General features: G+C 31.1%; 3 protein-coding genes across 8 annotated transcripts in view; 1 reads left to right on the forward strand and 2 right to left on the reverse strand.

Annotated features, from left to right (window-relative positions):
- LOC125055768 (formin-binding protein 1-like) overlaps positions 1-8581 on the reverse strand; it is a 56863-nt gene extending 48282 nt beyond the window's left edge. For 4 of the 5 annotated variants that reach the window (XM_047658351.1, XM_047658349.1, XM_047658350.1 and 1 more), the window contains exon 1: positions 8336-8581. In XM_047658351.1, the coding sequence (XP_047514307.1) occupies positions 8336-8359 (24 nt within the window). In that variant the 5' untranslated portion in view covers positions 8360-8581. The remainder of the gene's footprint in view (positions 1-8335) is intronic. The other variant, XM_047658352.1, reaches the window with a different exon arrangement.
- Positions 8582-9433: 852 nt separating this feature from the next.
- LOC125056022 (dynein regulatory complex subunit 5) lies at positions 9434-14360 on the reverse strand. The gene is made up of 11 exons (XM_047658834.1): positions 14194-14360; positions 13689-13939; positions 13346-13520; positions 12938-13115; positions 12619-12809; positions 11915-12062; positions 11496-11673; positions 10692-10905; positions 10118-10254; positions 9830-9919; positions 9434-9553 (listed from the first exon to the last, which is right to left on the reverse strand). Exons 1-11 carry the CDS (start codon positions 14357-14359, stop codon positions 9452-9454), a joined length of 1830 nt encoding a protein of 609 aa, XP_047514790.1. The 5' UTR covers position 14360; the 3' UTR covers positions 9434-9451.
- A 604-nt stretch (positions 14361-14964) lies between these two features.
- On the forward strand, positions 14965-25269 carry LOC125055797 (myotubularin-related protein 2). 2 transcript variants are annotated; one of them, XM_047658402.1, is made up of 13 exons: positions 14965-15232; positions 15539-15703; positions 16008-16082; positions 16679-16864; positions 17461-17676; positions 18003-18139; positions 18624-18749; positions 18979-19060; positions 19862-20032; positions 20802-21009; positions 22113-22330; positions 23440-23597; positions 24132-25269. In XM_047658402.1, exons 1-12 carry the CDS (start codon positions 15107-15109, stop codon positions 23584-23586), a joined length of 1857 nt encoding a protein of 618 aa, XP_047514358.1. In that variant the 5' UTR covers positions 14965-15106; the 3' UTR covers positions 23587-23597; positions 24132-25269. The 2 variants fall into 2 exon arrangements, with proteins under 2 accessions (XP_047514358.1, XP_047514357.1); XM_047658401.1 differs by having other exon boundaries at positions 14966-15232; positions 15515-15703.
- The last annotated feature ends 255 nt before the right edge of the window (positions 25270-25524 follow it).

Genomic DNA, 25524 nt, shown 5'->3' on the forward strand with positions numbered 1-25524 from the left:
AATGAGATTGCTAAATTTATTATGATTAAGGTAGACCCAAGAGAAAGAAATCCATTGAAATAAATAATACGCAGGTCAATATCCCATTATGTACCTAAAAATAAAAGCGTACCGATCCTGACAGAAACAAGTAAACAAATTTAAAAATACAGCGTAACATTTCACTTTTAGTTTAGCTTATGAGACTTAAAAGATCAAGCCAGTCTCAAGAATGGGTCAAGCGGGAATCTTGCAAAGAGAGCCCTTAACTATGCTACTGTATGTAAAAAATAATGAGAGATACATACGCGCAAAATTCATAATAAAACAATAATAACATTTTCATTTATAAAAATAAAAAATCAGTGGCGCTACAAGCTATTGTTTAGATCCGGGTCTCAGATTTCTGTATCTCTTACATGATCATTAACCAATCTAATAGGCAAATAGGTGATCAGCCTCCTGTGCCTGACACGCCGTCGACTTTTTGGGTTTAAGTCAAGCCGGTTTCCTCAAGATGTATTTCTTCACCGTTCGAGCAAATGTTAAATGCGCACATAGAAAGAAAGTCCATTGGTGCACAGCCGGGGATCGAACCTACGACCTCAGGGATGAGAGTCGCAAGCTTAAGCTACTAGGCCAACACTGTTCATGTAATAAATTATTAATAATTTAAAAGGTCTCTTACATCTGTTACATAATTGTTATTTTTAATTTTCTAAACATTTCTTTTGTATTCAAAATTATCTTCTTATTATATTTTTTTTTGAGCTTAGAGTCGGAGAGATAGAAATCGTTATATTCATATTATTTTTAAATACGACTAGTTGCAAATTCTTACGCTTAAAAAGGCGGTTACCATTTAAAGTCAAGTTGCCAAGAATCAAAACAAAAATTCAACAATCAATCATCACGAAGCTCGAACTTGGAATGCCTACGTGAAGTTATGCGCACTTCAAACAAACGATTGACTTATAGATACTTCAATACGCAATTTCTATGAACAAGTGTGAAGTTTGATATAAAACTATAGGTTTTACAAAGTATAAATAGCTAAGGAATATTCTGCTTTTAATACGCTTTTGAATAGTATTAGAAACACTTATTTTAATTCATTCTTGTGCCAAATAAAATTGTTTGTCATATTTCCAATATTAAACTAATTAAGGTTAATATTACTAATAGGTTTCTATGTAATACAATCATCAGATTAGTTCATTCAATAAGTTTCGCAACGGTTCTGAATTTAAAATCAAATTTAAACAAAAGAACTATGAAATCGGCAATGGTTTCACAATTACACGGTAAAGAACCACAGAACTAATAGCGAAATTTACATATAATAGAAAATAATTAAAAAATCTTGGTCTCCTTAAATTAAATCACAAAAATACCAAGAATTGACGTTTGAATCACTTTTGCACATGCACTTGTTTAGCAAACAGGTGACGCATAATATGAACGAGGGGAGCTCTCATTTGCAGGTTTATGTCCCCTTTTTAAGGTGTCTGATCTCACTGGAAGACATACATATAAACAGTTATAAGAAATAACCTCATATAAATCCGCAAGTCTCTGTGGTTTCCGAGTCGGAAAGCACGCAGGTTTACAACTGTAGTATCAATGATAAATTTGATTTAAACTAAAATTTGAATGTATTCTTTCACTTTAAAAATTACCGTGAGCGTACTCGATGTGTATGAAAATTGAAAAAAACTTTTTAAAACTAAAGTCATCACCAAGATTTTGTTTATTATTTTCTATACTCTCTGTCAAAACTGTTTGCCAGAAATATATCGCTGTATAGTGTAAGGCCGTCCGTTGCCCTCCAGAAACTTCCCATTAAGTGGCATGTACTAAATATAAGTGCAATTAGGTGTTAAACAAAAATTAAGTTGGTAAATGAACTGGTAAAATAAGTAAGTAAATATGAAATGTGGTAATATGAAAACACTGAATTCTAAGAAAGTGGTCCGAGAAAAAGCGAGTGGAGCGCGACATATTACCCACTTGCTTGGACCCGCGAAGGTCCGGTCCGCCGAGCAAATCGATCCACACTTTCGCTTGACAATGTATGAAACCACATACTTTGCAGAAATATCTCTTTTGAAAAGAGAATGTAATTTAACTTGCACATATGAATGATAAATGCTTCTTAATGAACATTAATGTGCAAAATAGATAATTTTGAATATATAGTACCTATTATTAGTTTTAATTAAATATCAATACATTAATATATGAATGCTCTCTATCTTTGTTCCATTACTTTAATTTATATTGATAAAATTAATAATATATCCTTTCCTTTAGTTAAGTTATTTCTTACAAATAATTTAATTGTAAATTTTGTTTATCAGCCCTATGGGTGAACATTATTTTTCCCTTACATTTCAACATTTATCTACACTTTATACACGTCACTTATTATGATGTTACACACATAATATTATCTTATCAATCAAGTACATACTATGAAATCTATTCAATCAATAATATAATTCCATTGCAACAACAACTTGTTTTTTTTATTCACATGTTATTAAGTATATTATATATTCTACATTCGCAGTCACATTCAAATACGTGTCAAACAGCAAAATAACGTGTATCGCTTATTTGTTTAAAGTGATAAGAAAAAACAATCAATGGCTATATTTAACCCCTTATTTAACTATTACATATACATTATACAGTATCTATAGATCAAAGTAAATAAATAATTGAATAAATACAACCGAAGACTCTCTTTCTGGTAAAAAGATTAAAAAACTTGTTCTATCCGCAAACCGTTTCTCAAATCTAGTAATAACATCTAAACGAATCTAATCTCATTTATCGAAATTATCTTTTACCCATCGGGTTATCGCGCCTTACCTAGGTTTCTCACGATTTATTAGATAGTGGACCGATACCGTTTAATTTTTATCGTTATAATCCTTCGTAATAACTTTAAAAGAAATTGGTACATTAATATAATACATTAAGATAACCTAACCTAACCTATCACCTTTGATTTTGTTATAATTAGGCGATAAATAATTTGTTTTCATTACGATAATCGACAGTAATTAATTAAATGCTAATTTAATTATAACGGCTTTATAAGTAGAAAATAATTATAAATATTTTTATCTTTAATCATTAATTAATTACCATTACATTAGATAGAGCATATTACAAGGAAAAGGTTATTTAATTAAAATCAAGATTAAGGAGTATCTCATTATCATATTAAATATACATATTGTATTTTATTGATCAGGATTATAGTAGAAATACATTTCGTCTTGAAAATATTTCGGGTTTTTAGATTTGTTAAAAAAAAGGTCGATTTTATTTCAATTCCTGCGACGTCTTGATAACAAAATCCATTACATTTTAATTTTTAAAGTACAGGAGTTAGACTCACCACGAATAATAGTTAGTAACTACATTCAATAAATATTATTTATTTTTGGTAGTAAAGAGTTTCTCTCTAATAATTAAAAATCTGCGGCCGACCAAGTGAATGACCTCGAACTTGAAGAAGCATTAACGATGGTATGTAAACAGATGCGATCTGGCAAATGAAATTTCTAATGAAACGATCGCTTCCGCCTTGGTGCGCGCGCGCCGATGACCAAGACGGAACAGATGGAGAAATTTCGAATGTACGACGAGTTCATATAAGCAAACACGTTTTGAATATTATGTATGTAATATATAAACTTCTATAATTTCTTCAAGATATTGAATAAGAAAGACATTGGTTGAATTTTTTACGATAGCTTTTTCGAACGCCGAAACTTTTATGTTAAAATGAATTAAAAATGAGTTCATGTATAATAAGTGCATGATTATTTCCAAAAGAATAGAAACCATAGTAACAAATAAACAATTGGCATTAAAATATGCACAAACAAAATCCCAGTCGTTATAATCTAAACTTTATACGAATGGAATTCAATAACTATTGCTTGATATCCATTTACTTGCAAGATATCTAGAATGTCCAACATGATTAACCTCTTTAGCGGCTAGTTAAATACCTACCATTTAAGATTTCCTGTTTTGAGCCTGATGCGATTTGTAATAACCTGCAATTAGCTATTAGGTACTGTAATCGCAATCTAGTTTCAAGAACTTAAAAAGTTTTATGTATCAAGATTTTAAATAAGTTTTAAGTTATTTTTTTTAAATATACTTCATAAGTGTGTTTCGATAATATAGTCAAATTTAGCGCTTCATATACGTCATAGATAGCAAATGACCATTTTGATTTAGGAATACACATATATATATACTTATTACGTACTGCTATTAGCTTTAACAATAAAGATTAAGGGTTTCCTCATAATAAACGCTTTCACCGTTTGTTTAATTTGGAAAACAAAGAGCTATAAAATTGCGTAACATAGGAGTTTTGCCTTGCGGAACTCGGTATCATTTTTCGTACATATAACTCATTTCAAGTCAAATGTTTCATCTCGTTCCCATGAGTGTAGGCGATAATATATAACTCGTCTCGGTGTGGTGTCCATTTATGGGGAACGGAATATGCATTTAATTAATAGGAAAACATCTTTTGAGTGTTTTTGTACCTTGAAAAAGACTTGTTACTGGCGTAATAGACTGAGACGTATGCCTGAGAGAAGTGGTAACGATAGTATTATAAAATAATGCGCTAATTTATAAGATCCTGGTACGTTTTGCGTTTCGTTTCAAGACAATTCAACATGCCTTTAGAGGTACTCAAAAATAACTCAGCCAGATGCTTTAATATCACTTATGATTTGCAAAACTCAAAGGGATAATTGAAACCTAAATTCGAACTGTACATGGTTGAGTTTTCCGTGTAATGTGCGTAGACGCCATTTTATTTGGCGTGGCTCCGCGTGTACTGGTATAACCGGTTGGAGTCCGCGAATGGACCTGCTGCCAATCGACATATCAGGCCTACGCCTGCATTGCAATTAATGACTAGTGGTACTCAACAGCAGAGCGAGAGAAGCCAGATTATTTACTTTGTAATAGAATGGGGCGGACACGTAGTATAATCATCTCTAATTAAGTAAATACCCTCAACTGTAAATAATTTCCGTAATACACTATGAAGTAGGTTTTTTTTAATATTTCCCTGATCTCTATCTAAAACTGAACCTTCTCCGCCATCCGACTCGAAACGATTATTATCTGGCCATAACAAGGGCTTGTCCTTCACACTACTACCAAGCAAGAAGAAACATATTCAAAGGAAATTAAAAATTAGACTGCGATATCTATTAAATATTACTACTACTTAATATACTTGGGACTGCAAGAGGATATGCATTAAATAATTTATTATAGTAGTATATATTAGTAACTTATTGTGTACGGTGTACCCAAGCACTGTACATGATAATTAAGAAAAGCAATATTAGATAATACAGAAAAGAAATGAAACTATATACATGCATTACAGAATTATTATTGTAACTATTCTTTCTGTAACTAAATAAGACGCCATGTGTATACAAAAAACGCGTCCGTGTATTTAGCATTAATAATACGAACAAATTGGTAAACTAACGCTACAACTAATCATTTGCCGTTTACTTTATAAAGTCCAATATTTTGTTACCTATTTCAATACATATTTAAACAATTGTTCATTTGAATAATGAAAATTAAGGCTTTCAGATGGGACTGATATGGTAAAATTAGTTTAGATACTTATAGTTACACCATACTTTGAACAAACGATCTGTATGTCTATCGAAGTATGGCGAGTATCCAGGTCGCGATTACAAAACACTTACCAAACTAGTTCACGGACAACTGAAGATAATTCAATTGTGTGCTACCTGCTTCTCAATATATTTTATATTTATTCTAAATAATGGTCATATAATATACATTAGGCGACTATATTAAAACGGTAAATATGGATCTACGTCGTATTAAGTCTTGATTTGCGGAGAGCGCTTGATCTAAACCCAACAAGCCGATAAGTTTTAAGGCAAAAATATAGTACCAATAAAAAGTTCCGCTAAGCTGTTTTATCGTCATCAATAAACAATTTGACATTTATATAATAAGGCAATTCTGCAATACACAAAAACTACATAACTGAAGTATTCACATAATTTTTATACTATGTTTTACATTTTTATACTACTATCTTTGCAATCATGGCAAAGATGTCTTTGCTGTTTTATGGTGATACTAGAGTTGTACATTAGTTTCATGTTACGTCTCAATGAATATACCAAAGTAATCAATATTTATGGAAGCGAAAATCATTTTAAAACTTGATTCGAAAACATCGTATTTTTCGACTTTCTATAAAAAACATGCGCATACATTAAGTAAAGCTTTTATACAAATATTTCGAGGCACATTGAATGCTTCATCTACTATGCATCGTATATTTTTATGTTTTTAATTTTAAATAATATGACAAATGTATTTTCGAGTTACCAGGAAAGTAATTTTGATCACAATCTATTATAATAACAAATTTTATTCTGAACAAACGTTAGGAAAACAACATATACTTTGTGTGTTATGTCCATTTAAAGTAGGTGATCATCATATAATAATATGAAAAATAAACGTTTGTCAAACTTGTACGTATTTACGGTACATATCACGACATACAAAAAGTTCGTAAAGTTTTAATAAACGACTAAGTATTTAGCGAAGTTATTAAGTGATAATACTGTTTTACCCACAATCAAAACACTTCCTCCCTTGCACTTATGCCTACCAGAAATCCTGTTGCATTTTTAAGAGCTCTTCATTCCCTCTTCCGTTAAAAGCTACGCGTAAAAATTAAAAGCGTTTTGTCGAGGAACAAACAGCAAGATTTGCACCAAGATTTGATTTGACTAGAATTGCACAACAACTTATTAAAATAAAATGTTGTCTTTTATTTTGAAACGGTATGAAATAAACAGTCGTAACGGAACTCAGAAATTTTCCTAGTATAAATTAAGAGGTTATTAATGTTAAACTAATATTATATTTTCCATAATGGCACAAAAATGAAAAAAAAAGGTTTAATAATTATATAATAAATTTTTATAGCCCATAGATAAACATTTTAATTAACATAAAAGCATCTGCAAACTGTCCATATAGTTAGGTGAGTAGTGAGCAACTCATTTCACAACAAGTACATAGTCTGTGGAATGCAAACCAGCCATCACTATCGACCTTGCATCTTGCCAACTGACCACTCACACTTCTAGATTTAAAACAAACATGATTTTATATTTGCAATTGCTATGATAGCATTTATTTGTACAACTGGGGTCAACAACCTAATAAAATGACTAAAGATTCTGGAAGAGTTCCAAAATAGAATAGGCTAACATGTGGTTTGGTTTTAGTACTTTAGCAAGGACCTACTTACTTATGATTTTTTTTAATATCATCATAATAATTTTTCAAAAAATATACAGTGATGTGTTCACATTTACTACATTATTAATGTATTGTGTACTCTAAGCTTGATTATGCAAACATTCTAAGAAATTCATATTAATGAGTGAAAATTAAGGGCATTCTTAGAAAAAAAGACTAAGTAATCATTATGTCAGTGATTATACAATATCTTGTATTACAATTATTAAAATGTTACTTTATATGAAATTATCAATTTTTATTCTTAAGAGAAACACATTATGAACTAAATATTTATATTAAGAATCATCAAATCAAAAATATAATTAAAAGCAAATTAAATCCTAGTTACTTTTTTTACTTTTGAATGGTACAATGTATGTTATTGTAGATTTTGTCTAACAAAAAATGTTTTCAGAAAACTTAATGAATATTTATAGGTAAAAAATGGATCATGTATTTGTTTTTATAGTTTGAGTACTCTTTTTGATAAAGTAAATGGATAAAATTCTAAAGAATTAAGACATTTATTTAAGTTACATTCACAATTACAACTTTCAGATCTTTAAATATTTGAACATTATTTTTACAGTAATTTAAATTTTATTTTAAATTAACGTATCAAACTTTTTCACCTATTTTACAGAACTTTTCTAAAACTGTCAGAGAAAGTGTTATTAAAAAGTTTACAAGTAGTTTATACATGCCAGAATTGTAGAAACCTACTGTGAACCCTACAAAAATTAATAATAAAAAATAATTACGTTTACTGCCTTACAATAATTTATTAATAAATTAGGGAAGAGATGATATAGTTTAAGTATTTACACCAAGAATTCAGTATGTTACGCTTATTTACAGTTGAACTACACGTTTCAAAGCATTAACAATTATTACGACGGGAAGAGATTAATTTCATAAACTTAGATACGGTTTAAATAACGGCTTCATTGGCAATAAAGACAGGAAAATTTTAAATACATACCCAAAGCTCGGTTCCCCAATTCATTTTTACGTTGAAATCACACAATTTTCACAAAACACATTGAAATCTCACTAGCACTAGTGGATAGATAAAATTGATATTATTCCCATCAGTAAACAGATTTCTGCTACGCTACACACAATTAAAATATCTCTGTAAATTTTTCACCACTTCACTTCAATCTCCATACACAAAACATGGCTGACTGCAAGAACCGGACACAGATTACGTTGGATACCCCCGCAGGCCGCAACCCTCTCAAGTTGACATAAACTGTTTGACACTTGCACGAACATAGCAATTGACAATTGACTTGTAATATAGACTTACGAATGTATATTACATAAAAACACTGCGGTTCTGTAGTCTGCCCTACACAAAGATGTTTTCCCAAGCTATAGAAAGGGTCAAGTAATATATAATAACAATTTGTGTTAGTGATAATATCATTTATACGTTTACTTTTGCTTTCACTTTGTTCACTTCAGCACTTGTACTTCAATGTCTTGTAGATGCTGCATACCTTGAACGCCGATGATAACTAATACTAGATTCATATCAGGTTTAAAAATTCCCCACTTTTTAGGAAAAAAACATATATTCATTTAAAGATTCAGGCAGAAAAGGATATATTATATATTTTTTATAATAATCAATCCACTAATAAGACCATTTTTGTTAACACAATTTGTGACGTCACTAAAGCTATTTTAAAGCATTATATTTTTTCTTCACTTTACTAGTGTAGATTATCTAGAGCTCATAAAAATATATTAAACCTGTTGGTCGTTGTAGACGTGTTACTTAAATGTTCGCTGAACATTGCTGAATTAAAAAAACTAAATTTGTTGAAATGAACTCTTTTTAACAATAAATATTTTTTCTTCTGTCAAATTGTGTTTACCGTGGTGCCGTGGTTGTAGAGGAATACTAATTACGGTCACAATAAACTTTATTGTGACCGTAATTATTATTGATTATTATAATTATTGAATAAAGAAACATGTTCACTTGAACAGATGATTCAAAAGGATGGTAAATATGTAATTTATATCAAAAATTAATGAATTTATAAAATAAAAGCAATGAAAAACCACGTCTGATGAAATTTTTTATTCAATTATCTTTAACACGCGAAATGAATATTTTTATTGTTGGAGTTTGTTGTGGTAAAATTGAACCGTCAGACTTTCTTCGTTCAAATTTATTAGCCAGTTTCTGAAAATAAAAAACACCTTATCGCCACACATATATTATGTAAAACGAGATTTCTTTGTTTGTTGTATTATTTTATTAATAACCAATAAGGTTTTAGACCTAAGCGAGAGCTATTTTTATTTGGTTAGCATATCATAGCCTGGTTTTTCTAACATTGAGAAGATTGTTAGATAACCCAGGTATGTAACAATTAAGATTTCTCGCCGTTCTGATTAAAATTAGCATAAAATAGTAAGTGTTATTGCTATGACAATTCTTTGGGTGTTGAAAATATACCTCATCAGCTTCGAACAATACATGATGGCTGGATCTTCTCGATGTTGGAGGGCCAGTTACCGATGAAGTGTGCGAATGAGAGAGAGAACCCTATATAAAAGTATTATTAAAACTTTTATCTTATCTCACACTGCAATTGAAAAGAGTATGACTTATATAAGTTTACTTAAATCTAGTGTAAAATTCTCGGTGTAGCAAAAATTAAAAATTAGTGATTAATATAATAATTGTATTAACATTTATATGTATAGCTTATAGCTTTGATAAGCAATACTTATAGCAATGCACCTTGATAGCAGGAACAAAGCCGAATTCTCTGGGCAGTGGTTCAGTTTGTACGTTATAGTAAAAACCATCTTCAGATGCCACTGATACTATTGAAGGCCTCGCCGAAAGCTGCTGCGCGAGTAGAACTGGATCAGCATCTTTAAGAAAATATGTATTACATAAAAATATTCTTTTTGGTAAAAAAGGTGCTTTAAGGGGTACCGATATCGTGCAGACAGTAATGAACTTTGTTAACAAATATAGATACCAATTCTTTAAGCAACAAAAAAATAATTTCAAAAGCAAAATAAAAAAAAACCTGAATGATATCTAGAGCTTTTGAATGTTCTGTATTACATCATTAAATGTAAAAAAATTGTAACCATTTTATTCTTAAAGTAGATGTAAAGTACCTATATAAGATCTAGGAAATAATTACAAGAGTAATATGTTCAATTAGTTTATTTAAAAATTAATAAGAATTCCTACGAAGTGTACCTACTTTTAATTACTACTTTGATTTTACTTAATTACATGATAATATACTAATTATTGTTCAAATTGAACGTTTACTAATAAACACCAACATTCGTACCGATATTCATTCCTTTAACAACTCGTCTAGCTTGAACAACCCTACCAGCGCTTCTTCTAAATCGGATACCCTTTTCTGCTTCACGCCTTAATCTTTGAGCTGCGGAAGCTGATTCAGCAATAGCCATTGCTACGGGGCTCATGCCAGATCTTTTAAGATTAATATCTATTAAATAGCTCAAACAAATTGCGTTTGATAAAGTCATATCACTAGGCTGAAAACGAAAACATAATTAAGGACTACTATTCAGGTTTTTAACTTTCAGTTTCAAACACGCAATAAAAACAAAAACCATTTATAGGACACCTAAAAATAAACAAAAGGTAATTAGAAACTTCTTGAGTGCATCATACCTATGCTAATATTACAAAGTTGAGGTTCTAGGGGGAAATCTTTAGATCTTCTGAACCGACTTTAAAATACTTTTACTAAAAGAAAGCCACATTTATTAAAAAAAACGTCTTTTTCGTGATAATCGGAGGAAAAACAGGCGAATAAAAACTTTTATTACGAACGCTACCTTAACGATGAGAGATAATATAAGAAATGAAATATAATTCAATTCTTGAGAATAAATTTAGACCTTCACAGTGCCTATACAAATTTGCGAATGCCTTACATTTATATTATATAAATACAAGTACATATTCAAAAATCTCTGTCTGTTTATCTTTTTCTGATAGACTGAAAATGCACTTGGTACGGAATTTATTGCGGATTTCACCAATGTCTAGATTTGTTCATGAGGAAGGTTTAGGTGTAAGCCGGGACGAGTAGGTAAATATGATGGTGAATAAAGATTACCGATCCAATATTATTTACGCTTATGTCAAATGATCTTAATGGTGTTTTAACCAATCCAATTGCACGGGCCAATAAATCCCCACAAGTAGGAGGATTGGCTGCATTCATCGCTGACCAGACGCCAGCAGGTGGTTTTTGTATAGGAATCGGTGTTATACCACAGCCTGATATGTTTAATCTGAAAAAAAAACTCTTTCATATATTTCTTTCAAATCGAGTATACACTTTGATGAAAAGAGAGAGAGTCTTTAGCTAAAACGATGCAATTTGAGTAATATATTTAATGAATAAGGGAACAATGAACAAGTAGTTTAACGCGAAAAAGTCAAACATAATTAAATAAGAGTAGTCTTATTACCACAACGATATTTATCGCCATATAAATGACTTGCCTAAAAGGGTTATATTAAGATACTTACGATGTAAGATTACATCCCCTAGCCAAAGATACAGCAACATGAGCAATACCATCAGACCCTAATTTATTGTTCAGCCTTAAATCCAATGTTCGTATGCCACAACTTGCATTATTTAGAACTTGGGATATCATTTCAATACCTGATGGACCTAACAGAAAAAGAATGATAACACACTAGTTGCTGATTGATATGCATATTACCCAAATTACCATTGTACTCAAGATGACGTCGGATTATTGCTGTCGGGTTTGGTTTTTTAGAAGTCGATTTAAAAAAAAAGATTAACATACTTTACGCATTTATTTATATATTGATAAATGCGTAAAGGCCGTGGGCCCGGTAAGATTCAGAAACGAGACTTAACACTATTAGCACTAAGTCTGACGTCCGTGCTATATAATAATACATTTTTAGATTCTGTCAGATTCTAAAAATGTATAAGAAACTGACATAAAGAAAACATGATCGCGCTGTCTCATCCTGAATCTCAACCTTACTCAGTAACTTCCTATAGTGATACTAACAGTGATCCCAATCTCAATAGTGAGTTTGTTCGAAGCGATCGCAAAGTTACAAGATTAGCTACGGATATAGAGAGAACTACATCGAAATTGTATGCAAAAACATAAGAACCGCTATTAAATGTCACAGAGTAATCAATTCGTTTATAAAATAGAGCAACGTTGCTGTCAGAAACTACGAACCAAAAACATTATCAGCCAAAATAAGGTTTCGTAATTTGTCATGTTTGGACATAAACTTGGCGATATGACTTGCGCCCTCATTCCCAATTTTGCAATGACTAAAGTCTAAAGTGTCCAAATGTACACTGTTTGATAGTAATCCTCTGAGTATATATTTTACTCTTTGGCAATTCATATCCGTTCTTGTTATTCTGTAAGAAATTTAAAAATTCGTTTAAATTACCCCAAAAACCAAATAATTAAATAGAACTTAGAACATTTTAATTGACTTCAGAAATAACAAATTTATGATGTATTTTGTTGCATAATGCATTCTTACCTTAAAACTTTAAGTAAATTACAGTTTTGAAGTCCTTTAGCTAAATGTTTGGCATCATTATTTGTAAATTGGAATTGGTCACGTCTATATTCAACTCCAATGGACCGTAACTGATAAGTTATGTGTAGTTCAACTAAGTTGTGTAAATTGCTTAACGCAGCGTGCAGGGATATGTGATCTAAAATATGGTTAATAATAAGTAAGTCAGTAGCTAATGAAACCTCCTTTCTGAAACCTTGGCCGAATCTGTTTGGAGAATTATGTTTGAATTTAGAATATTATTGTGTTCGAATGTCGGACCAACCCTAATGTCTTAAATAAATTTCATAGTGCCGAGATCATCCTTCGTCGTTCACTTTCAGTACCGTATACTATAAAAACGGAGAGTTGGAATGTCAATACACCCACCTCTTGACACTTCTTCGTTTGTTTTATAAAGTTTATTTTCGTTTTGTTTTTGAGTTGTTATCAAATCAGCCATTTCTGGAGACGTTATTCTTTGACTAATTATATCGGCTGGTATTAAACTTCGTATGGATAATGACTCTATGTATGGACCACAAAGTTTTATTAATGCTTGAACCTAAAAAAATATTAAACCTTAATCTATTTACTTAACTTATCTATTAGTTTTTATACCAAAAATATATTTTAAGTGAGACACTTTCAAAATCTGTTACAACATGTTTCAGATTTTTTATTCGAGTTTAACAATGATAATAAAAGCGTAGATACAAAATAGAATTGCTACCTTCTCTGGGTCATACTCTCGGGGGTTCATGTTCTCTAAAATATCGGCACAGTATCTCTCCATAAAAATATTAATCCATGGTTTGTCGCCTATAGTTTCAACGTAATCCGACCATTTTGAGTAGTAGCATCTTTTCCAAAAAATGTCATTCTTTATATTGTCTACCAAAATCTGCAGTGGTAGATTGGTGTTCAATATTTCTAAAAAATATTCCCGATCCTTTTGTACCAACTCTTCCAGTTTTGGGTAACCTAAAATATAAAGTATTAAAAAGTATATAAGGTTGCCTGGTAGCGATTGCTAACTAGGGACAAAGCCTCTATATTTATGTCCGTGTTTTATATTAATTAGAGATTGTGCAATGAAGTGTTAAACAATGAACAAATATATTTTAAATAATAATTATTGCCTAGTCTACCTTGGTTAGACTTAGATAAATAGGTACTCCTCACTTTTCCCGAGCTTTGCCACATTTTCACGAGCTTTACTAAATATATCTACTTACCACTCCAATTTCTATTTAAGCTTTCAATACACAGTAAAACGAGAGATTTCGGGTGTTTTAAATCCCATTCAAAGTCTTCTGCTTTTAAAATGCGGTTACATTCCAAGTTCGCGTTATTTTTATACGCCAAATATGTGTTTTTGTTTATATTTGTGGAAAATTTCATTTTCCTTGCTTTATGCAAGGAAAATGAATTATGTTAATCAAGTTGTCTAACTGTAACAATAATGCTTATTGATTAAACAAGTCGTATAACTATAACAACACTGCTTAAACCTATTTCACGCCTTGTTTTAATGAAACGGAATTTAAAAAATAATATTATTTAATAACAACTATTTCTCTTCAGTAGATCTAGTCATTGAAACATCAACCTTTATGTTTTTATATTATTATGTTTATGTTTTTATATTATTCTGTTTATGTTTTTATGTTTTTAACCTTTATATTCATGTTTTTTGACAAATCTAAACTAGGAACTTTGACCATACCGAATAAAAAACTTTAAAAATCTTTTATCTCTTTTACATGTTATTATTAAATGTGATTATTTGACCAAAAAATTAACACGGTGTTCTATTTCTTTTAAATAAAACGTTAATATAAAGTTTCAATTCAACGAGTAATATTCATTGATTGTAAAAATTTGTAGAATTGTATTGAAGAATCATTGATTACAGTTAAATGCTAGATTGCTTGAATTGAACTTTCCTTCTACAGTTTACTTCAGGTAAATGTTTTTTTGACGTTGGTCACACCGTACTGTGCTATCCGTCAACAGTCAGATCACAGATGTCAACTGTCGTACTGTGTTTACAAAATAATTATAAGAATTAAAACATTTGTTGTACTGAGAAAGGATTAATAAAAAGATTATCAACCATTGCCAAAATAATTAACTGAGAAAACAGCAATGGATAAACATAACAGCTCAGAGTTATTGAATTCAGATTTCTCATTGTCCAAAAATGCAAGTTCCGATTCATTAGATTCTGACTCCAAATCTAGTTCATTGAATTCTAAACATGGACAAGAATCCGTAAGTTTCCTAATAGGCTTAATTTATTCCTACGTTATTCCTGCACATCCTGTTTTTTAAATTTAAGGATCAAAGTACTTATTATTAACACGTCTACAAGCCTGTCAAGTTATTATCTTTAACAAACATCAAGATGAGTAAATCTATGCATGTTTGTTTATTTGTAAATCGTATTCGTAGTCAAAGAGATTATCAGGAGTTTTCAAAGGCTTGTATCAATGTATATAATTTATTTTTAAGTAAACAACATCATAAAATTGTCTTACTTTCTATTATTTACAGTCTCATGTATTGGGTGATATTCAGCTTCTAGACGGTGAAAAAGTTATGGGAGTTGCTCGGGATGTTACATATCTTTGTCCGTATAGTGGACCATCTAGAGGTGTTCTTAAAGTGACCAATTACCAGTTGCATTTTCGACCAACTGACATTACACCTCTGCAAAGTACGCTGAGTGTTTCCTTGGGTGTGGTAAGTCTTTTTATTTATTTCATCCCTGTGTGCTGTAATAGTAATTTATCCGTTTACTTGGAATCTTGCTTTACACATTTATTCACCACAGTTCTATGATTACAGAGTATTCATTTTATAAAGTAAGTTTAAATACCATTCTCAAAAATAAAGTGTCACCCAAAACCTTATAATATCTATAGAAAATAACTATCCTAAAATTTTTTTAAATCATTAATTTTTATTCCAAAATTGCCTCTTAAATTAACTCTTTTCATTAAATGTTTTAAATATTATACTTATAAAAATCAATATTTTAAATAAGGTTTCCAGAATTGAAAAAGTTGGTGGAGCTTCATCTAAGGGGGAAAACTCGTATGGAATTGAAGTATTTTGCAAGGTAAACAATAAACACTTTATTATTATAAAACACTCAGCTGGTACTTTTAATTGTGTTTGCATAATGAAAGGTTAAGGTAGACGATAAAAGGCTGTAAATATATTACAGAAATCACTATTAGCATCAGAATATTATCATACAAGTAAGGATAACTTAGTGATATAGAAGAGTATTAAAGCTATCAATCAATAAAGAAAAAATATTCATACAGCTAGAATTATGATAAAACATTTAATAATATTTTATTGCAAGTGATTATCATTATTATCTATAATAATACATGAAGTATTTAAAATCAGTGCTTTTCGTCAGGAATGACATTTTGCCACATTAAAAATAATTTTGAGCTCAACCTGAGCGTACTCCCTACATGGCATAAATTACATACATTATAACAAAAAGTGTGTGGAATGAATATATATATCCTTCAAGAAGCCATAGGCACTTAGTTTTGTATCTATAATACTTCCGAGCTATTTCATCATCCGTAACCTAAAGCAACTTATAGGACTAGGAATAAAAGTACATGGGAATTTCCAATGAGTATTTTACAAGATTAACTGTCAATATACTTATTACATCATGTCTTATTTCAGGATATGAGAAACTTACGCTTTGCTCATAAACAGGAAAATCATTCTAGACGTGGTATTTTTGAGAAATTACAACAACTGGCGTTTCCACTGTCTCATAGATTGCCGTTATTTGCATTTAGTTATTTAGAAAGTTTTGCAGAAGATGGCTGGCAAGTTTATGAACCTGTTGTGGAATTGAGGAGAATGGTAAGTGTGTCAAGTTTTATGACTCCACAATAAGGCATACACATGCTCATTGATGGATTTTGAGAGGTCTGCCTCTCACTCATCTCAACATCTGTCCTATCCATCCTCTCCTCATTCTTGTTGTCTGTTTGTCGGCAACAGCTTTCAAAATGTGTACGATATGTAAATATTGTAATTAATACTTGTTTATTATCTCTAATAAATACTTGGTTAAGTTTTATTTTAATTTGATTGATTTTTCCATTTAAGTAGATTTCTGTGTCTTTCATATCAAAATGGTAACTGTCCTGCTGTAAATTGAACAATCAGTATCAATATATTATATAATATATCAATATATTATATGATGCAGCTTTCTAAGAATTACTAGCTTACAAACTGTGTATTATTATTTTAGCAAAGTATGTAATTGTAAATTTGCCTTATAAATTAGCAAATAAATAGTTCACAATATATGCATTTTAATCATTTACAAGAGTATTTTCTTTAAGTGTAAATAAATTTATTCAATTCTTGATTCAATTAACCATCAATCAGTTAACGGGTTTGAAATATTTACAAAAATTTAATTTACAGTGTTTTTATAAAACTTCCAGGGTGTCAACAATGACATGTGGCGCATAACTCGTATAAATGACAAGTATGAGATATGTGACAGCTACCCATCGGTATGGGCGGTACCGGCTGCAGCTAATGATGACCTGCTCCGTTCTGTTGCGGCTTTTCGATCTCGCGGCAGAATCCCAGTATTAGCCTGGATACATCCGAGTTCACAAGCCACTATTACACGGTGCAGTCAACCTTTGGTCGGGGTATGTACACTTTTAATTTGACGAAAAATAATTAGACATTGTATCGTTAACCTCCTCCTTTTTTTGAAGTCGGTTAAAAGGCCAGACATTTTTCCTCATTCCTCACTGAACCTTAAAACTTCATTCATCCTGAAATTAAGGGTCAAATCGCCAATTTAATGCTTCATTATAATTAAGTAACATAGATTATAGAAGATTACGCTACAATAGGACATAGACACATTTTGGCTGAGTGTCTCTGGGTTTTTCAATTTTAAAATCAGATATGCAATAAGTCCTAATGTGTTCTGGGTGATAATGTAATCAAAAGTGTATATTTTCCCCAGGTTAGTGGTAAACGCAGCCGTGAAGATGAAAGATATATCCAGCTTATAATGGATGCAAATGCTCAAGCACATAAACTGTTCATCATGGATGCTCGGCCCAGTGCTAATGCTATTGCTAATAAGGCTAAGGGGGGCGGGTAAGCTAATACATTTATCTATTACACCAATTTTTTTTAAATTATGAGAACTTTGAAGGAACTAATACCGTCACTATTTTAATTGAAAATGAAATAAGAATGGAGTGCATATTAATAAATAATCGATAAAAATCTGAATTTGTAAAACAAAGTCGGGTTTTTTTGAACTTGAGAATGGCTGGACCAATTTTCATAGTTTTTGATCACAAACATTGGAAAATTGTTGAAAATATATTAAAAGAAAACAAAATTCAATACAAAATGTTTATGGGCTTCGTAACTGTCATGTTAGGCGGTACGAGGTTTGCCGGGTCTGCTAGTTAAATATAAAACTATACATACTCATTACCGTAAGTACGGCAATAATCTTAGAGAATTATATACGCCATACACAAAGTTTGAAGCAATTAAAAGATTGGTTTGATTTTTCTATAAAGATTTCTCGTGAATGGGAATTATTTTAAGAACTGCATATTTTTTTCAGATATGAATCAGAGGACGCGTATCAAAACGCAGAATTGGTGTTTCTAGATATACACAATATACACGTGATGAGAGAAAGTTTGCGGAAGTTGAAGGAATTGTGCTTCCCACAAATTGATCAGACGAGGTTAGTTGTGTTTCCATTTTCAAAAATTCGTGGTTTTACATTGACAGATAGTGGATAAACTTGTTGTTTTATGTGCGAATGAATAAAACGCCAAAATGTCTTAAGAGTGAGCAGGACAAACATATTTTTCTCTGTGCCACCATATTTATTGTTTGCCGTCATGAAGATTGATGGCAGACAAATGTCAATAGTTTGTCTTTTATTGAAAAATCATATTCATTGTTTTCAGATGGTTCAGTGGAATTGAGGCAACTTGTTGGTTAAAGCATATAAAATGTATTCTGGCGGGAGCCGTTCGGATTGTTGACAAGGTGTGCATATTTAATTTGGTTGTTTAAAAAAATCGCCTGTACTATGTATTTTTGATTACTTAAAAAGCATATAACATAAAAAAGTGCGTGTATACAAAGTACACATGTCAGAAATGAAACTTCTGGGGCAAACTAATATTTAAGTGTTGTTCATATTTATACAAATCTAAAAGTTTAGATTTCCGATACTTAGATGGACGGAAACAGGAAGATATGTTAGGAATTTAATGAATTTAATTGTCATTAAAATATTAAGTGTAGAATAATAAATAATAAATTTAAAAAAAAATTACAATTCCTTCACTAATTAATCGAAAGGAACTTCGTTCCATCCGGGTGTCCCTTGACACCTCTCAAGTTTTTTTATCACTTTCAAATTAATATATTGTTATTCTTATTGTAAACCAAACTTCAAAACTAATATATTGTTGTTATTATTATCATATATTATATTCTTTACGTCACTATACTAAACTTGAATTAAAAAACGTGACGATTTTGTACAAAATTTCTCCCATACGTCGTCAAAGAAGTTTCACTTCAAAAAGTTAAGCACTTTTATATACTTTTACATAATATAAATATATATATATATAAATCACGGCATCTCCCGGTCCGTCTGTAAAAACGTGATTTCGGTTCAGTCTTTTGCGTCAAGGGTTTAACATGTTTCGTAAAACTTTTGTTGATCTAAACACAAAGCAAAATCATTCTTACTTAAACAGTCACCTAGCGTTAAGTGACATTCAAATTTATGTGAAGATATGTGCTATGTGATTTTATAAATCTTTTGGTATGTAGGTGGAGAACCACAAAACATCGGTACTGGTCCATTGTTCCGATGGCTGGGACCGGACTGCCCAGTTGACAGCCCTCGCGATGCTCATGCTTGACCCGTTTTACCGCACACTGAGAGGCTTCCAAATTCTGATTGAAAAGGAGTGGTTGTCCTTCGGCCACAAATTCCAACTGGTATGTTATAGGCCTTATTTTTACTCAATAAAAAGTACATACAGTATAGTATGAAGTTTCACTAAAACTCCATGGAATTAATTATCAAAGCTAAAGATTTCAACCTTAAGCTGATGAATGATTTGATCCTATTTCTACCAAGATAATTAACCGACTTCAAAAATAGTTTGACCTGTATGTGTGAATATTTAGCCGTCCAAGCAAGTGTAAAATTTCATATGTATGTTTGAAAACATTTTAGATTTAATATAAATATGTTCCGACAGCCCAAATATCATCAAATTATTACAGTTTTTGAGATTTGGGTACCCATTTTTTGACGTAAAGTTACTTAGTCAAAAAGTTCAGTTCTCAGTTTCATTCATTCTCTATCTAATCATAATATATATAAATTACGCGTTACGTTGTTTATCCGCTATGGACTCCTAAACTACTTGACCGATTTCAAATTTGCAGACCGTGTGCAGTTTGATCCAACTTAAAAGATAGGATAGCTTACATATTGATATATATATATATATATATATATATATAATTCTACTGTACGTGTGTAGGTCACTGAACTTCTCTTCAACGACTGGACCGATTTGAATGATTTTTTTGGCAGATGGCGCTGCAGTCGGCACTTTCTTGCTTTGTTTAATATCCTAATCGTTTGAAATATCAAGCAGGACAACGTCTGTGGGGTCCGCTAGTATACTATATAACAGATATTTTTCACTGAAAACTTCTCAAGTCTTATGTAATAGTTACTATGTGAATTTTATAGCGTATAGGCCACGGAGATGAACGACATTCGGACGCAGACCGTTCACCGGTCTTCGTTCAATGGGTGGACTGTGTTTGGCAACTGCAGCAACAATTCCCAACTGCGTTTGAATTCACTGAACGACTCCTTATCACAATCGTCGATCATCTGTACTCGTGTCGTTTTGGTACATTCCTCTTCAACACCGAGCGGGAGAGAGTCAAAGAAGGTGATATATTTGAATTTATATTACACTCTTTAAGAATCATTTAAATTTATTTAAATTTTGAAATTATTCTTATATTATATATATATTATTTTTTCACCACCAAATCAAGAGTGCTAAATATTAATTAAATGTTTTGTGTATTAATTTCCCTACATCGCAATATACCGTTATATTTACTTTAGAATATTCGAAAAGTAACATTAAAACAACCTTGTATTACAGTCAGATACTTTACACCGAATTCATTAAAAGAACATAAATGTCTCTCTAGATTTTTGTGATTAAATGGTAATTATTCAAAATAATATAATAATAAAATATGATAATTGCAGTCTTTTGTCTCTTTCTATTAAGTATAAATAATATGTAATTAAAAGAGACAGATAAGATTAGTTAAAATTAAAATATTTTTTATGAAGAAGGAAGTTAAGCTTTTATAAAAGTTTACAAAAACAACTCTCCAATCAACCAATTTTTAGACATCTCTATAATGTAAAAGTTGTTACATTTGTTTGGTTTAACACAAAACCCGTACATTAATTCGCTCTTTATAACGCCATCTATTCTCTATAACGAAGAAATATTTTCATATTTAGACATCAACAACATACTTTAGTGTAATTGTTTTTATAATCAGCTTACAAAACTAATCTTTTGAGGTGCCGAAAATTCTAATAAAGACACGTGAGGTCATATACAGTCGTCTCGCCTTTGTTATTTTTTATTAATTAAGACGTGTGCCATTATTCTTAGATTACATTGCCTGTAGAAAATTTTCAACTTGAAAATTGAATTGACCTTGAAAATTTTCCTGTAGGAAATGTCACTTATCGTGTATTATCATTCGTAAACAAACTTTGAAACTGTCAAGATGGCTAATAAAAGAAAAGCGTTATGTATTATACGTTATTAGAATAATTTACCTATTGATAGTAATAAAATTATAAATTATTTTAATTGGTTAAATTTGTTTTTTTTTCTCTTCTCTCCCTTTAGCGAAAAATTCCGTATAACGAGTGTCGACGGTAAAATTCGTTGTAGAGAGTTAACACTGTATTTATTTTCATCAAAACTTAAATTTTATTTTATTGCATATTTTTCAGAACTTAAAGCCAAAACAGTGTCCCTCTGGTCCTACATAAACAGTCGTCAGGACCTCTACCTGAACCCCTTATATTGGGGTCCGAGCGCCTTTGGCCCTAACACGCCACCTTCGCCCTATTCAAGACCGCAAACAGTGCTTGTACCAGTTGCATCTTTGAGGATCATCAAGCTGTGGAAAGCTTTATACTGCAGATGGAATCCTACTATGAGGCAACAGGTAGGTTTTTTTCATGTATATAACATAACATTCTGATATAAATAAATAAATAATTATAATGTATTTATTCATTATAAGTACATATGCATTATAATGTGTAATATTTGGGAACCCTTTTAAGTAAAAAAATACCTGTGTCAGGGTTCCCAGCTCTTCCATAACAAACTTAATTATAAATTCCTTTAAATATATTTATATATAATTTAATTACATCTTTTATTTTATATATTTTTGTTTTTGATTTTTCAACACGCCTGAGTGAATGAGTACGTGTATGGGTGGGTGAGTGAGTCATTGAGTGAATGTATAAATATATCTATATAGGTATCTTTAAAAATAATTAATGTTAATGAAAATAAGGCGCATACATAATGTAATTATAGACCAGGAGGCCACAACCTTCAAAACAAGGTAGATTCAATATTGAATTTGTAGAATACACTATATCTAATTGTATAATAATATATTGACCAGTCACTTTGCAAGCGGCCTGTATCTTTGACGTTACGTATGTACGGTCTCTTTTATGTTCCACGGTGTTTACCATGGAGTGTTCAGAGGAGTTTTTCGGATCAATAAATACCTACAGCCGAGATTGATCGAGAAAAATTGCGTGACGTAATACTTGAACGCTCCCTATAGCGTACTTATTCTGAAAATGTCGGCAACGCACTTGCGTACCTTCTGGCAGTATCTATGGGCGGCGGTATTATTTAACACCAGATGAGTCCCTTGCCCGTTCGGAAGCGAGCCTGTTATAAAAAAAAGGGGCAAATCACTCAATATTTATATCAATTCCCTAAATGTTTGCTATGTATAGTATATATGATATCTGAGTTTATACATAACACGGATACATACCCCGTTATTCATTAAAAAAATCGTTCAGCATTATTCTAGTCAAGTACTCTTTCATCTCTTTCTATCAAATTGTGTTTACGCTTTGATGAAAAGGGACAAGTGAAATTTTAGTTAAAACGGTGCAGGCGGATTTATTTTATATGAATGTGTCTCAATATTATTACATATGCTACGGTATCTTCCTAGTAACTCTAAGTTTGTTTTATTCCACTATAGTAGCAGAACATTAATATAATATTGTGTTATAGGACCCAATATTCCAACGTACGCGCGAGTTAGTAGCATTACGAGCGCAGTTAGAAGCGGCTGCAGCAGCAGCGGCGGGAGATCACGCGGCGCGGCAACATCGCTTAGCTCTCACTCCACCACGCGTTGCCAGTCCGCATCATGTCTGACGAGAACTATTGTGAGTATCGTAGTTTAGTAGCTACTTGATGTAAATTGTCAAAGTTGTGCCATTGAATAATAAACATTAATTAGTCTTAAAAGAGTTTATATTCGCTTATAGACAAGCCGAATTTAAAATTGGAACGTCACACCGACAAAAGTTTTTTTAACTAAGTTCTTTAATAATTATTAAATAGGCCTGCTATCGCTGCAAAATTCTGCAGTTATTCACGCTTTTTCGTCAATAGTCTTCCTTATATTTTTGTCTGTCTACAGACTTTAGTCTATAGAACAGAGTAAGACTTTATTGTGTTTTTTTAAGTAATCTAATATATGTGGACTTGGCCCGTAAAGTCAAGCGTTAATAGAAAGCTTAATTTATAATATAAAGTCGAACCATGGCGAACAAAAAGTGCTTAAAATCCACCTGTGTCAACTATTTATATGCGAAACTAAAAAAATATACAAACATTCACAACTATAACTTTAACAAAACACACAATAACATTCACTGTCTATGTAAATAGATAATAATAAAATCATTTTGTTACAGATTTTAAACATCACTTGAACAAAAATAACATAGATTTTATTCGGCTACTACTATTTTAAACTGCCATAGATTAAGTATTTAATTTAACACATGTTTGCCAAAGTAAAGAAATGTTAAATAAGTCGACTACTTCATACATAAAACGGTTTTTACTAAACAAAAATGAATAACAGAAAGACATAACGTTTCGTTCGTTCGTGATTGGTCAAAAACGTGTTCTATGACGTATCTCGTGTCGACGCGTTAAGATGCTGTCGACCAATCACAATCAAACGGAGCCTACGTTTATTCTTTTGTTTAACATCGCCTTTATCATAGATTAAATATATTTTGATGAACGAGTCTTAGCATTTCGGAAATGAATAGATTTCAAGTCCTCTAATAAAGGTAGCGTTCACTCTTTCTTAAAAAATATTTATTAGTTAGCAAAACAAAAGCATTTTTCATTAAACATATATAATCTATTTAGAAATATATTTTTTTTACAACCTTCAGCAAGCCATTGACTGATTGCTATAATAAATTATTTTTCCATTAAAATTAAAATTTAAAAATGTATACAATATTTCAAAAATATTATATTTGACCAAAATTTTATTTTAGTTAAGAAAACATAATTTTAGAGTTTTGAAAAATCGTAATGATTTAAAAAAATTAAGTTAAGCGGAACTTGAATTATTTGTAAGTAGTTATAAATTTGTTTCGCATTCCTCATGCGCAAGAGGTAATAATTATTGTGTAAAAATATTTTTATCCCCCGCCACAAACTCAACGCATTGACGTAACCATTGACTATTTAACAAAAGCTAGAACTATAAGCCTCAAATAGTAATTTTTTTGTTCTAATAACTTGTCTTTGCAAATACAGTGTAAACTTTATAATGCGCTGAAGTACGTATTTTATGACGTTGTTATATGGAAACGTTACATTGTATGAATTACGAAACATTCAACCAGAGTTCAGTAATTTCGCAGTTTAAGAGAGTTTGACGTTAGAAGTAATCTACAGTGAATACAGTTTACATTGTAACGTGCTTTAGCCGATTTCGTTTTATTGTATAAACTATAAATAAAACAGTTATGTAATAATAAAATTAAGAATAAGTGTTTATATATAATAAAATGGTGAAACATCTGATATATTATTTTTAATGCCTTGCAGTTGAGCTGTACATACACACATACTTTGAACAGCCCCTTTGCATGTTATTTTCTCATTCTTTATTTGTTTTTATGGAATATTCTAATGGTTGTGGAGGAAGGAAGGGGCTGGTCTTCCTCCAACCTAGAGGATATTTGACCAGTATTAATACTGGGCGGCCTCAAGGCCCATTATAGTATGAAGTCATCGCAGTGATTGTAAATGTCGCTACAGCGTCTTCAATAATTTGGC

Source organism: Pieris napi, chromosome 14 (genome assembly GCF_905475465.1).
Source record: "Pieris napi chromosome 14, ilPieNapi1.2, whole genome shotgun sequence".
Lineage (NCBI taxonomy): Eukaryota > Metazoa > Arthropoda > Insecta > Lepidoptera > Pieridae > Pieris > Pieris napi.

What these genes read in the sequence shown, in the direction of transcription:
- LOC125055797 (XM_047658401.1), top strand. Translation starts at nt 15,107, where the DNA reads ATGGATAAACATAACAGCTCAGAGTTATTGAATTCAGATTTCTCATTG. An exon ending in TTGTGGAATTGAGGAGAATG is followed by an intron (nt 16,865 to 17,460) that starts GTAAGTGTGTCA and finishes TAAAACTTCCAG; the next exon opens with GGTGTCAACAATGACATGTG. An exon ending in ATCCTACTATGAGGCAACAG is followed by an intron (nt 22,331 to 23,439) that starts GTAGGTTTTTTT and finishes ATTGTGTTATAG; the next exon opens with GACCCAATATTCCAACGTAC.
- LOC125056022 (XM_047658834.1), bottom strand. Translation starts at nt 14,359, where the DNA reads ATGAAATTTTCCACAAATATAAACAAAAACACATATTTGGCGTATAAA. An exon ending in GCGTAAATAATATTGGATCG is followed by an intron (nt 10,906 to 11,495) that starts GTAATCTTTATT and finishes TTTCGTTTTCAG; the next exon opens with CCTAGTGATATGACTTTATC. An exon ending in GCTTTGTTCCTGCTATCAAG is followed by an intron (nt 9,920 to 10,117) that starts GTGCATTGCTAT and finishes ACTTTTATATAG; the next exon opens with GGTTCTCTCTCTCATTCGCA.